Below are 14,529 nucleotides of genomic sequence, written 5' to 3' on the forward strand. Positions count from 1 at the left end.
CTCTTTGTCCGATACAAGTAGGAATGGAGATTCCTAAGCTCTTATATCCCAGTCAGAACGTGGAAGGGGTGTTGCAAAGAAAGGAGTCAGGATGCAGAGGTACAGTACAAATTCCTACTGTCTTGATAAGAGTAACAAATTAGCACCTGTAATGAGATAAGGATCCTGTGTCGTTATTCAGATCAGGGGAGGGAGGGGGAGGCGTTCATTGTTCTGAATATGTGAATGAACTCAGGTTCATCAACCTTACATTGCAATCTCCTCTCAGTGCTTCTCTGTTTTCAACTGCTTGCCTTCTGCTGTCCCAGAAGGAATCCCCCCACTGGTCTGAAGAGGCAGTGCCCTTGGGGGGCTGTTGGCTCAGCCTGCAGCTGCAGACAATGGCCATTCAGCAATATTGATGGTACATAAATGGTTTAGGCTGCATAGAGACAGAGCAATGAATATTGCATTGTGCAGTAATGGTTGCTCAATAAAATGCAGAGTTTCCTGTGTCAATGTCTAACTGCTTCCTAATGTGAAATAATCTTTCTGCACTCTGACAGGTCCGAATCTAGGCTGCACCATCCTCCTATACCTGGGTGTTTGTAAAAGGTTGTGATGATGGCTAACCGGTACATAAGCTCATGTACACACCACCCTATCCGAGTGTCCCTTTCTGCATATTTTACATTGCTAATGTGCAAATCCTTAATTATGAGTTTTTAAATCATAGGCTTTTCTCAATAGAATATATTGGAAAAGTGCGTGTGGAAGATACAGTGCTTCAAAGCAAAACATGTTTTCTCTTAAATGCATTCCCTTGCTTCCAAATATCTCTCCTAGCCTATCTTCTGCTTCATTTTGCAGCAAAGCCATAATCCTGTGTTTATGACATGCATTTGTTGCCATGGAATAGATTGCAGCACTGATTAGGCATAATTTTGATACCGGTTTTGTTAGACAGAGAATTTAAGCTGTCAGGCGACGGCATATTTTGTCCATTAGAATGCTTTGAGCAATATGAACTGCCTGAACAATCAGGAGGCAAAGGAACAGTGAATTTGTTTCTGTTGGTCTGACAAATATAATTTGTTTCGCTTAAGAAGCTGAGATAGTTTGCTGTGATTATGTGTGTGCATGTTTGAAAAACATACTGTATTCCTTTTGTATTCTCAGCATGGAAACAGGTAGGCAGCCTGGTCAGTCCTTTCAAAATAATTTCATTAACTCCCTTCAACCTTGGGTTTGTTTACATGGTCCCGGGGTGATTTGGAGCTTGAAGTGAGTTAAAAAGGCTCATTAACTTTAATGGCCCCTTTGACTAACTAAGTCTGCGACTGGTAGTAAAGTCAGTATCTTTGAGGATCCAATAAGCATGTCATGAACACAAGATTCCCTGCAAAGTCTAACAGAAAGAGAAATTGGATTATGAAGAAGACTGCAGATTTATACACCGCCCTTCTCTCTGAATCAGAGACTCAGAGCGACTTACAGTCTCCTATCTCCCCCCATAACAGACACCCTGTGAGGTGGGTGGGGCTGAGAAGGCTCTCATAGCAGCTGCCCTTTCAAGGACAACCTCTGCCAGAGCTATGGCTGACCCAAGCCCATTCCAGCAGCTGTAAGTGGAGGAGTAGGGAATCAAACCCGGTTCGCCCAGATTAAGAGTCTGTGCACTTAACCACTACACCAAACTGAACAATTTGTATGCGTTTCAGCAGGCAGCAGACTCCCCAGAGGGGAGGAGGAAAAGATTTGGGAATAATAATAATACAAAAAAACAACATGGAGAAAAACTAGAGGGGGAGCAGGTGAAAAAGGAGAATAGAAAGAGGACTAGAGCCTGAAGGGAGAATGGAGCCACAGAAGGGCCTGTCCTCCTGATTCTCCAGCAACTGCTGCTGCAACTGCAGCTGTGAAAACCCAGTTCTTTTGAATGAGGACAACTAATAACAAGCCCTGCCCTTCAGCACCTCCCTCAACTTTCTGGGTGAACTTGGGTCGGTCACATATTTTCAAGTCTAACCAGGGCTCTTTTTTTGTAGCGGGAACTCCTTTGCATATTAGGCTACACCCTCCTGATGTAGCCAATCCTCCAAGAGCTTACAGGGCTCTTAGTACAGCTCCAGGAGGATTGGCTACATCAGGGGTGTGTGGCCTAATATGCAAAGGAGTTCCTGCTACAAAAAAAGGCCTGAGTCTTACATATTCCTCAAAGGTGTTGTGAGGATACAACGGAGGAAAGGACAACATAAGCTGCTTTGGATCCCCATTGGGGAGAAAAGCAAGGTATAAATATAGTAAATAAATACACAACAATATGACTCTTCCCCCTACCCGCTAGAGATATTTCCATAATTCCCAGCATCTCTCATGAGGTCCACTAGGAGATCATGATACGTTGTGCACTCATATGGACTGGCTGTATTGAATGAACATGCCCAGGGCACTTTGTTTGTGCGGCTCATGCCGCCCTCAGTAAAAACCAAACCGAAAGTACTGTTTGATTTTAACAGGTATTTTATTTCTTTGTTGGCTGCAGAGGGCAAATTGTTTGGTAAGTATAGTGTTTTTTGTTTTTTTTTGCCGTACCAATGCATCTCTTTGTAATCTATTCAACTATATTGGCTTTCTTTAGTGCTGCTTCTTAGGCTGAATAGCAGTGATATTCTTTAGTGTTAGAATAGTACTTTTCTCTGGTATCCTGTGAAAATGTATGTTCAGTGTTGCATTGTGTGTTCGCCTTTCAAAGAGTGGCTCAAGAATAAAGGTGAAATTATTGTTCTTATGTTCGACGTTACCAGGAGCCAGGTGTAATAGCCATTTTATACCCTCTGCTTTATGTGTTTACCTTTATGGCGTCTAGCCTGAAATGTCGCTGTGAACACCAGTACCTATCTTTGGAAGTTCATTATTAATAGCCTTTGCCTTGCAGACCGCCCCATTTTCCATCGAAAATGTTCCTTGGGAAAATAATATTGACCCTTTGTTTTTTTAGTTTAAAAACAGAAGAAAAGTTTAGAATAAACTTTGTGGAGGTCAGATCACAGGAAACTACCAATTTCTGTTTTGAAGTTATTTCATTTCATAATTAATGTAGGGTGTTTCTCCTGTGCTCTAACGGTTATGTAATTGGATTGTCTTAAGCCTGCTTTGGGAGTGTTTTGCTGGACGTGGAGAGTTAATTTCGTACCTGTTTTCATTGATACAGTATTAAGAATTTGTACTGCAATAATTGATTCTGCACCACAAAATGGCAAGAGGTTTACTGAAAGTAAGTTAATTTGAGATTCATTATAGGTGTTTAATGCACTCCTTAACCCTGGGAAGAAACTAATTAGTGCAATTATTCCCCCTCCCCACCACCACCGAAATTGCTTTTGCATTTTAAATTATTAGTATTATAGTCAGATGCCGTGCTTTCAGCAGAGTGTCCCTTGCCCTTGTTTTGTGGTATGATGGAGCTATAAAATATATGTCTGCATACCGGTTTAGATCCAGTGATGCGCAAGTGGAAACATAAAATGGCTTAGCACTAGGGTTGGGAAATACTTGGAGATTTTGGGGGCGGAGGCTGGTGAGGGCCTAGACTGCAGTAGGGTATACTGAAGGTCTAGGGGAGGGTCTAGACTTCAGTAGGGTATAGTGCCGTAGAGTCTGGCCCCCAACCCCAGCAGCCCTTTTCTCCAGGAGAAATTATCTTGGTTGGCTGGAGATCAGTTGTAATAGTGGGAGATCTTCAGATGCCACCTGGAGTTTAGCAACCCTGCTTAGCACAGTTCCACTTGTGCCAGATCTTGGACAACTGTTAACACTGAAAAATTCCTGAAGATTTGCAGGTCAAGCTTCGAGAGAGCAGAGTTTGGGACCTTAGTGGGCTATAGCTCTATTGAGTCTAGCCTGCAAAGCAACCATTTTCTCCAGGGGAACTGGTTTCTGTTGGAAATCAGTCTTAATCCTGGGAAATCTTCAAGCCCCACCAGGAGGCTGGCAACCCCAGCTTGCCTCCTTGCATGCTCTAGTGCCTAGAAATTAGTTGCATGAAATCTTATGCAAGCAGAAACATAAGTGGGGCACATTATAAGTTTAACACAGTGCAAGCAGCTACCGTGGTCTTTTTCTTGCATTTCTGCTTGAACAAGAGCTGTAGCACGTGGGAATTTTATGTTGAATCCAACCCAATATATACGTTAAGATCCTTCTCTGTGGTAATAAAATGGGTATGTACTGGGTGGGAAAATGGAAAGAAATAGGGGAGGAATGAGTTACAATACCTGATAGAGATTCTTTATATATGTGAGGAAATGCTGGGATATCAATGCCACTTCTCCAGTGAGCAATACAGGGGTGCTGAGGAAAGTTGGCATCCTAGAGCAGTGTGAGTTCTCAGATGGGGTAAAACTGAAGGGAAGTCAGTTGTCTGCCATTTTCTTCCCTTCAACCCGTGCTTATTAAAGGATGGGGAGGCAGTGAGGATTATCATAGGGTTGGATTCAATGGATCTCTTCTATGGAGTCTTCCTTTGATGAAGAAAGACTTTCTCCAACAGGACAAGCTATAATCTGTCGAAAGAAATCTTTCTTCCTCAGCTTTCTCCTTACCCAGTGCTTGCCCCATGACACTGTTAAACCAAATATTGGGATTAGACAGGAAAGATGCCCTCCAGATGCTCTTAAAAGTAGAGGAATCACCCTCACTAACGCATGTCATTCAAAATATTCTGCAACATCTTGTTTTGGGTTCCTGCTTGTCTCTGTAGTTTTGAAACACCCTAGATTGTACCTGGAAAGAAATTGGAAGCCTCTTCACAGCTTCATGTAGCTCTTCATGGGTGATGATCACACATAGACATTGGAGAAGAAGATATTGGATTTATATTCCACCCTGTACTCTGAGTCTCAGAGTGGTCACAATCTTCTTTACCTCCCCCCCCAACAGACACCCTGTGAGGTAGGTGGGGCTGAGAGAGCTCTTACAGCAGCTGCCCTTTCAAGGACAACTCCTATGAGAGCTGTGGCTGACCCAAGGCCATTCCAGCAGGTGCAAGTGGAGGAGTGGGAAATCAAACCCGCTTCTCCCAGGTAAGAGTCCATGCACTTAACCACTACACCAAACTGGCTCTCTTTGGTCTTGTGAATCGTGGCTTCCCATGCAGTTATCATGTAATGGTGTGAAGTTTCACAGTTTTCTGTGTGGAAGCACTTTCTCTGTGATAATCTGCTATGCATGAAGCCATCCATGCTCAAGAACGTGGTCAAGGGCTGAACCCATTTTCATAAAGTAATACAAATAAGTGACTTCCATTTATTGCTTTTCATCCACTCCCCCCTGTTATAAGAGAAGATGAAAATGGAAATTGATGCTTCACATTAAAAGGATGCAGTTTTCTTTGTAAGTGGAAAGAAACAGCACGAAGTCCTCAAATTAGATCCATCGAAGACTTGAGAGTCATAGGGCTGATTTCCATTATGTCTCATTGATGCAAAATTATTTTTGACTAATTTTGAACTGACTCAAGTACAACCTTGAATATTTAAGTGTGCCTTGACTTTGGTTCCCAATGCCATTGCATGCATATATAATAATCTTTATTGTTTATAATAATCGTTTATGCAACTTAGGTCATATGGATAATTGAACAGTATATTCTTAGCAGATGGCTATCCTAGTGGAGGTTGTCCCGCTGCCCCTACCCCAAGTGACTTGTTCAGTTTTGCAGAGCTATTTCTTGTAGAATCTTTGCCAAGATGATCTTGCTATTTGTGACTTCAGCTTGGTGGACCTTTCCCTATTAGTATTCGGGACTGCTTTACACATGTTTACTGCATCAACTGGCGTCCAGATTCATTTTAATTAGAATAAATCACGGCTGTGTTCATATCAAATATACCGCTGCGTTTATCGGTATGCAAATAAGCAGCCAGTTTCTCTAAGTGTGCAAATGATAGCAGGAACACATTTTGCAGCCTCTGTCTTCCTTGTCCTCCCAATCAACGGGTTAAATAAACACCACGCTGGATGCTGCCTGCTTTCTTGACCTCCAGCACTGCAATTTTTGTGGAAGCTCACTAGCTAGCAAAAGTGGAGATGGATTTTTCTTTTACTTGAACTCAGTTGCATTTTGTATGATCGTTCTTTAAAAGCGTATTGATGGAGGGAACCTGGGTACATGAGCAGAAGATAGTTTCGCTAGAATATCAGAAGCAAGAACTAGGCTCAAACTGACCTGGATAACAGAGGGAGAAAAAAAATGGTAAAAATTTGTTTTAAATCTTCTGCAAACTCTAGACTCCATTTTTCCCTTCAACCTTAATTATGTCAATTGTCCTGTGACATTTCCTGCCCTGTGATTTATGGTAAATTGCAATGTCTACTCTGATGGTTTTACTCCCAACTGCATTGAAAGGTTAGCTAAAATTCTCCTGTAGGGTGAAATTAACAAAATCATATTACTTATTGTTCCCCGTGATATCTTTGCTATTGTTCTGTACTGGCAAAACGATATGTGTCATAAAGGATTAGTAGTTTTTTGGGCAGCTTGGTGGTAGAGCCACTAAAACACCCAAAGGGTTGTTTGTCTTAGTCTTGTTTTTTAGGACATACTTTGCATCCATACTGGATTAGTAAAGTACAGGTTTTGTTTGAGCAAGGGTTAGTTTAAGATTACTACAGCTAAGTTAATTGCATAGCTCTTTAAATAATACATGGGTTTTTCTAGAAGGCAGACATGTTAATTGTGTCCCAGCAGCAAAGTGCAAAGCAGCTCATTGTAGTTTAAAGATCACTAGATCCGTAAGCCTTTATAGACTAGAGCCCACTTCATGGGATTCATGAAGTGTTATTCTCTGTCTTTCTATCTCTGGATAATGCACTGTGGATTTGGAGGGAAATGTGCCTTCTGAGATCATAATATACCAGAGAGATCACAGGCTTTCTTATTGTCTTGTATTTCATGGTGTTTTGATTCCACTGTTGAGATTGTTTTCTTTTTTATTTATTTATTTATTTTATTCGATTTATATCCCACCCTACCCCGCCGAGGTGGGCTCAGGGCGGCTTACAACACAAAAAGCTAACAAAGTCAATTTAAAATACATTAATAATTATAATTATGCAATAAAATACATAAAATACATATAAAATACATAAAAGCACGCTTCAGTATGTACTATGCTACCTTCCTTAGATCAATTCTTCAATATTCCAGTATTGAATAATCTGATGTTCGAGATTTGAATGTTCAGGCATTCCGATAACAATTAATTATATGCCAACCGAAAGAGGGCTGTTTTGCAGGCCCTGCGGAACTGTTCAAGGTTCCGCAGGGCCCTCACCACCTCCGGGAGCTGATTCCACCAACAGGGAGCTGCAGTCGAGAAGGCCCTGTCTCTGGTCACTTTCAGACGGGCCTCCTTTGGCCCAGGGATTGTAAGAAGGTTTTGAGACCCCGATCTCAGCACTCTCTGGGGAACATGTGGGGAGAGACGGTCCCTAAGGTAGGTAGGTCCCAGGCCATAAAGGGCTTTAAAGGTCATAACCAGCACCTTGTACTGAACTCGGTATGTTATCGGCAGCCCGTGCAGTCCCTGAAGCCCCGGCTGAATGTGTTCCCGTCTAGGGAGCCCTAACAACAGCCGGGCCGCAGCATTCTGCACTAGCTGCAACTTCCGGGTTCGGCACAGGGGCAGCCCCATGTAGAGGGCATTGTAGTAGTCCAACCTCGAGGTGACCGTTGCATGGATCACTGTTGCCAGGTCGTCGTCCTCCAGGAAAGGAGCCAACTGCCTTGCCCGCCTAAGATGAAAAAATGCGGACTTGGCAGTGGCTGCTATCTGGGCCTCCATAGTTAAAGTAGGCTCCAATAGCACCCCCAGGCTCCTAACCCTGTGCGCCGCTGACAGAGGCACACCATCGAGGGCCGGTAAGGGAATCTCCCTCCCCGGACCACAGCGACCCAGGCAAAGGACCTCTGTCTTCGACGGATTTAGCTTCAGCCCGCTCAGCCTGAGCCATCTAGATACGGCCTGCAATGCCAGGTCCAGGTTTTCTGGGACACGGGCAGGCCGGCCGTCCATAAGTCGATAGAGCTGGGTGTCATCAGCATACTGGTGGCAACCCAGCCCATATCTCCGGGCAATCTGGGCAAAAGGGCGCATGTAGATGTTAAACAACATCGGGGAGAGAACTGCTCCCTGAGGGACCCTGCAATCCAGTGGGTACCTCCGGGACAGTTCACCCCCAATCGCCACTCTTTGTCCCCGACCCTTGAGGAAAGAGGTAAGCCATTGTAAAGCCAACCCCTGAATCCCCACGTCGGCGAGACGGCAAGTCAGCACCCGATGGTCGACCATATCGAACGCTGCCGATAGGTCTAACAACATCAGTACCGCCGAGCCGCCTCGGTCCAGATGCCGCTGGAGATCATCCACTAGGGCAACCAGCACTGTCTCCGTCCCATGACCCGGGCGAAAGCCCGACTGATGGGAGTCAAGTACGGAAGCATCCTCCAGGAAGCTCTGTAATTGCAACGCCACTGCCCTCTCAATGAGTTTACCCAATGAGTTTATCCACGTATAGGTCTACCAGTTGTGGTAACACTTCATGCATCTGCTGAAGTGAATGCTAGCCAACAAAAGCTTATGTCAGTCTGTAAGGTGCAGCAAGACTCTTGGCAATTTGCAGCATTTAGACTTTTCTATGCAGAGAACCCTTTCCATGTTGAGTTGTTTCCTGAGGGGATCCCCCTGTGTGTTTCCAGAGCACTTTATATGCACAGTCTGTTTGCCCAGAAAGCTAGCCACTCCTGAGAACATTCTTATTATCCCACAAGACTTTAGGACACACCAAATATTCTCTTACTCCTGTTCATCGAAAAGGGAAGATAAAAGGTGGCAGGCAATCAGGAAACTTATTTCTTCCAGTTGAGAGATATTTTCTCTTTTTTGAGTATTTTTGTGTGCGTGTGTGCACACCTGGAAGCCATGGCGACCTCTGGAGACGGACCCCTTCTGTGGGCCTAGAGGATATTCAGGGAGGTGACTGAATAAAGCCTGCCCCACCCTCCCTGCTACTGGTATTCCAAGGAGGTCTCCCATCCAAGTACTTTCCAGTGTCGTCCCTGCTTAGCTCCTGAGATTAGATGAGATCAGGCTTGCCTGGGTTAACCAGTTCAGGACAATTGAGAGATATTCTGCTTGAGAGATATCTGTTGAACTTCTAAAAAATACTAGCAGTTCTCAGTATATCACTAGTATAGATTATAGCTTCATGCTCAAAGGCATCCCATATTTAAAGCTTACGTTTGCCCTTTTCTGGATCCATTTTCACCCCACCCACCCCCATTAGATGCATCACATTGTAGATATTTTACTCTAAAATTGTCTATTGATAAAATTAGCATGAAGTACCAAGCCTAATTGGAGAGGCTTTAATTTTTATAGCTCATATACAAGAACTATGAATATATTATTCAAAGAACAGATTAATTTTTTATATGCAGCTAGCCAGGGCTGATTCTTAATTAACTAGCCAAGACTGATTCTTAATTAGTTCTCAGTTTTTAATGAGCAAGTTTAGCAACATAAAGGCAGGAGGGAGAGGGGGAGAAGGGAGCACAAATATTTTTACTGTTCATGATGGTATAAAACTTTAAAACGAGCTTGAACTATTACTGTTTTGGGTAATCCCTGAAGGTCAGTGTCTCAAAAAGCAAAACAAAACCCCTGGCATTGTTGCACATACCTCCCTGAGAACCAAGTAATATGTTTTCAGCAAGTGGAAGAAACAACAGTAATAGCCTTAATAAGGAGGTTTGTAGAGTTGACAACCTACTCCAGGAAAGTCCTACAGACATCCCAGAATTGCAACTGATCTCCAAGCTACAGAGATCGGTTCCCTTACAGAAAATGGCTACTTTGCAGGGTAGCATTATACCCCCTCCCCTTCCCAAACCTGTCCTTTTTAGGCTCCACCCCCAAATTTCTGGGAGTTTCCCAAACTGGAGCTGGCAACATGAATGTCTTTGACTATGTTACATTATGAGGCTCCGTAAAATATCGGTGTCCCAAGAATCCGAACGACCGATTTCCTCTGCCAAAATATGATTGCAGGAGTGACGTGGTGTACATTAGGAACTTGGATTCCGCAAACATTAGATGAAGGCCTGCTTGCGACTGCAGATCCTTTTGCCGCAATCCAGCCCTGGTTCCTGTGCGGAAAAGAGGGATTCCAGAGTGCCCTTCTGGTTTTGTACATGTGTGGACAACTGGAGAGCTGTCAAGAGCTGGCAGAGGGCAACTTTGCATCAAATAGTTGGCAGAAATGTGCTATTTTCAGATGCTGTTAGTGTCTCTTGGGCTGTTTGTATATGCATTTTTTTTTCCCTGTCGGTGGAAGTTTTTGCTACTTCCTGCGGGAGGAGGGGAGGCTCAGGCTTTCCCTGGCATACTTGGATATGAGAACATATGAACATAAGAGGAGCCATGTTGGATCAGGCCAATGGCCCATCCAGTCCAACACTCTGTGTCACAGAGTGGCCAAAAAATTTATACACACACACACACACTGTGGCTAATAGCCACTGATGGACATCTGCTCCATATTTTTATCTAACCCCCTCTTGAAGCTGGCTATGCTTGTAGCCGCCACCACCTCCTGTGGCAGTGAATTTCACATGTTAATCACCCTTTGGGTGAAGAAGTACCTCCTTTATTCTTGCTGAGATTTGTCTGACAACTATAGCTGGAATTTTGTGTTCTTGCTGTAATTGTGATTAAGACTAAGTAAACCTCTTCCTTTAGGCTCCGTGTACGAACCTATGAAAAGCATTAACCTTCCAAGGCCCGATGGAGAGAGCGTGTGGGATAAGTTGGATCATTACTACAGAATTGGTAAGCCAAATAAAACATTTTAGTAAATGTAGTGATTGAAAGTTGTAAATGTGTGTTTCTTTAGATGTTGGTAAGTTTCCGAAGAGAAAGAAGGGGATGAGTGAGCGAGGTGATTGGTTGGTGGCTGATAGTGAATTGGTGGAGCTAAGAAAAAGTGGAAAGAGAGAAAGGCTGTTAATAGTCTTTAGTAGTCAGTCGGTCAGCAGTTAAGGGTCAACAGGAAAAGTTCAGTCTTCTAAATCCTGCAAAGTGCTGTGAAAGGCATTAGGGTTCTCAAGAAGAAAGTAGTAATACTTAATAGAGGACGTATTAGTGACTAGAGAGAGACAAAGCCTGATATTGTTAAAGTATTATAAAACTGAGGGTGGAGGGGAGAAGCTGACAGAAACCTGAGTTAAAAGAGAGGAAAAATTAACTGAGTGATGTATGCTAAAACTTGGACAAAGGACATTCTAAGGAGAAAGGATTTGATAAAGAGGAGTGATTGTGAACTCAAAGAGTGTGACAACTTAGTAAGAGGTCATTAACATCCACAGTTTTATTTACTGAAGAAATAGTTGCTAAATATCCTGAAACCAATGTGCTTCTTGTACAAATAAAGTTTTGTTTTATTTTATGAAAACCTGGATTCATATGTTAGTAAAATATAAGAATGTCATCCTCAGGACCACATAGTCCACCAAAGGAGCTTTAGAGCTTGGCCACAATACTGTGGGAAAGGTTAATTAATAAGATTGGAATTAAATTCCTGGGTGCAGCATTACATATTTATAGAGAGAGAAATAACAAGACTGTTAAAGACACACCGGATCTAACCACATGATTAAAAGAGAGTAGTCGTGACAGTAATAGAAGGGGTTTTTTTTCCAGAATTTGAATTTTATTCAAGTTATGAATTTTCATGTGTGCTTGCATACGAAAGTTTATACCTTGAATAAAATGTTGTTGGTCTTAAAGGTGCCACTGGGCTGAAACGTGGTTCAGCTGCTTCAAACAACACTCCTACCCACCTGAATGTATAGTTTTTGCTAGCGTAATTTCTCAAAACAATTAAGAAAGTATCACTGTTGCCATGCCTAATCCTCTGATTTCATCAGTATGATTAAAAGTGTATTTTCTTGTGATGTAATATAATTAGGATCATGAATAATTCAACAGTTAATTTACCTGCTCATGATCATTAGGTTTCATATATATATAGAATAGAGCAGCCATGACAATACATAATTATCACATAGAAAAGCTCCATAAAGCTGGTAATTCATTTACTACAATTTGTAAATAGCTGCCATACTTTTGTAAAAGTTCCATTGTGTGTGAAGAAGAAGAATTGGTTTTCTACCCCACTTTTTTCTACCCCAGGGAGTCTCAAAGCAGCTTATAATTGCCTTCCCTTCCTTTCCCCACAGCAGTCACTGTGGGAGATAGGTGGGTCTGAGGGCCTTCCGAGAGCATTGTGACTTGCCAAAGGTCACTCAGCAGGCTTCAGGTGGGGAATCAAATCCAGCTCTCCAGATTAGAGTCCACCATTGTTGACCACTACACCACGCTGGCTCTCTTGTGTCCTCTTACTTTTTTAGTTTTAACATTTTGGACATTCTCTGTTGGAGGATTGACCATACCCCAGTTCTTTTCATTTAAAATCTTAAATCACTGTTAATAAAAGTGATGCTGTCCTGAATGCTTTTATGAGTACAGGAAATATTTTTCAAAAACAAGATATAAATAAGTGGTATATCTAGTTTTAGTTTCGTGATTTTTTAAAAAAGAAGTTCCCAGGGCTTTTTTTTTTGTAGCAGGAGCTTCTTTATATAAGAGGCCACACATCCCTGATGTAGCCAATCCTCCTGGAGCTTACAGGGCTTTTATTACAGGGCCTACTGTAAGTTCCAGGAGGATTGGCTACATCAGGGGTGTGTGGCCTAATATGCAAAGGAGTTCCCACTACAAAAAAAGCCTTGGAAGTACCAGTTTATTTGGATCCAGCCCAGGGCTTCACCACTGCTGATACTGAGAAGCATCTAGGGCTGGATCCAAAGGTGCCCTTCTGCTCATGGAAAGTGCTCTTTTAACAACTTTTGCCAGAGTGTAATGTGAGTAAAATGAAAAGTCAGTCTAAGACATTTTCCTCCTTTTAAAAAACCTTTCTTAACCATTTTTTTGCAAATTATATTTTTTAATATGTCACAAAATACATTTCATTTTTTAAAATAGATCCTTAGATGCTCCAAAACAAGGCCTTTAAAGAGTAACTGAAGGGCAATAGTCCAATTTTATATTGTATTTACACTCTTGGGTATTTTGTTATATATGCTTATGTCCTTTTAGGAATGTATACCTTTTCCCAGAAACCCCTGAAGAAGAGTGTTTAGTTGAAACATGTTTAATCTACTGAAAAAACCCCTAAGTATTTTCTTACTTCTATTACTATTGAAAAACTACTGAAATACTTTTATTTATTAAAATATAATTTTATTTATTTATTTTTGCTTTTATCCCAGCCTTCCTAGCTTCAGTTATAAAATACATAACAATTTATAAAACTTAAAAACTGTGACATCAGATAGCTTAGAAGAATGGCGTCCAAACTATTCTGTACTGTTTTACTGAGATGATGTATGTTCTTACAATAGGTTTTTGTCTATTCTTAAACCTTGTTTGGATTTATCATTTAGTAAATGAATTATCTACAAATGGCTAGCAAGTGAAGCAATCTAAAGTAATGGTGCTGGAGAAATGTATCCATATGAAGTCTATAAAGCTGCATCTCAATTAGCAATATTAATAAATGTAAACTGGCAGAGGGAGGACACAAACAATTATTTTATTACTGTTCCTGTAGACTCAATGTGTGGTCAAATGAGCCTTGCTGTTTGGTAGGATGATGTTTATTGCAGTGATCTCCATGTAATAAAAGTGACTGAATGGAATACCTTACTCGAAGCATGCTCAAAAGCATAGCAAAGTTATAGCCTGTATGCACTCATGGTTCCAAAGAAACTGTGAATTGTAGTTTTATTCAAGCACCGACATGTCTGCGATTCAGTTTCTTTGGTTTCTCACAGAACCGCTGTCCCCGAGGTCTATTGAGGGCAGGCAGTACAGTTAAGAGTACTGTTTAGAGTGTAGACACAGTGTAGGAAAATCATGGTCAAGTGGATGCGGGCAGGAACAGGGATCCTGAAGCAAAAAAGTGGACAACTGAGAAACAAGGCTGAATTGTACAAGACATCTGTTTCTCGCAATGTGTTTATTTTCCTATTTGGCATTTGCTGTTTCTCTGTTTTATTTATTTCCTTGAAAAACACTCCTTTTAAGTTTTGGAAGATGTAAGGATCGGTTTGGATGTTTCTCTTGACAGTCAAATCAACAGTGTTGCTGTACCAAAGTCCAACCACCGGTCTCTTTCCCACCAAAACGTTTGGTGACAACCAAAGGGCGAAAGTGCACAACAGCCTGTACTGCGCTGCATCTGCCTGGGCTTTGGCACTTGCATATAGGTAAGTTGGATCATTTGTTCTTTTCTGCAACTCGTAAGAAATGCACTGCCACCAGTCTGCAAGAAGAAGAAGATATTGGATTTATATCGTGCCCTATACTCTGAGTTTCAGAGTGGTCACAATCTCCTTTATATTTCGCCCCCCCCCACACACACACA

The 14,529-nt window shown here is 42.0% G+C and overlaps 1 protein-coding gene across 4 annotated transcripts in view; it reads left to right on the forward strand.

Annotated features, from left to right (window-relative positions):
• PHKB (phosphorylase kinase regulatory subunit beta) overlaps positions 1 to 14,529 on the forward strand; it is a 220,019-nt gene that overhangs the window by 16,115 nt on the left and 189,375 nt on the right. For all 4 annotated transcript variants that reach the window (XM_060253754.1, XM_060253753.1, XM_060253751.1 and 1 more), the window contains 2 exons: positions 10,782 to 10,871; positions 14,233 to 14,371. In XM_060253754.1, the coding sequence (XP_060109737.1) occupies positions 10,782 to 10,871; positions 14,233 to 14,371 (229 nt within the window). The remainder of the gene's footprint in view (positions 1 to 10,781; positions 10,872 to 14,232; positions 14,372 to 14,529) is intronic.

The sequence above is a fragment of the Heteronotia binoei genome, chromosome 14, assembly GCF_032191835.1.
Source record: "Heteronotia binoei isolate CCM8104 ecotype False Entrance Well chromosome 14, APGP_CSIRO_Hbin_v1, whole genome shotgun sequence".
In the NCBI taxonomy this organism is placed as follows: Eukaryota; Metazoa; Chordata; class Lepidosauria; order Squamata; family Gekkonidae; genus Heteronotia; species Heteronotia binoei.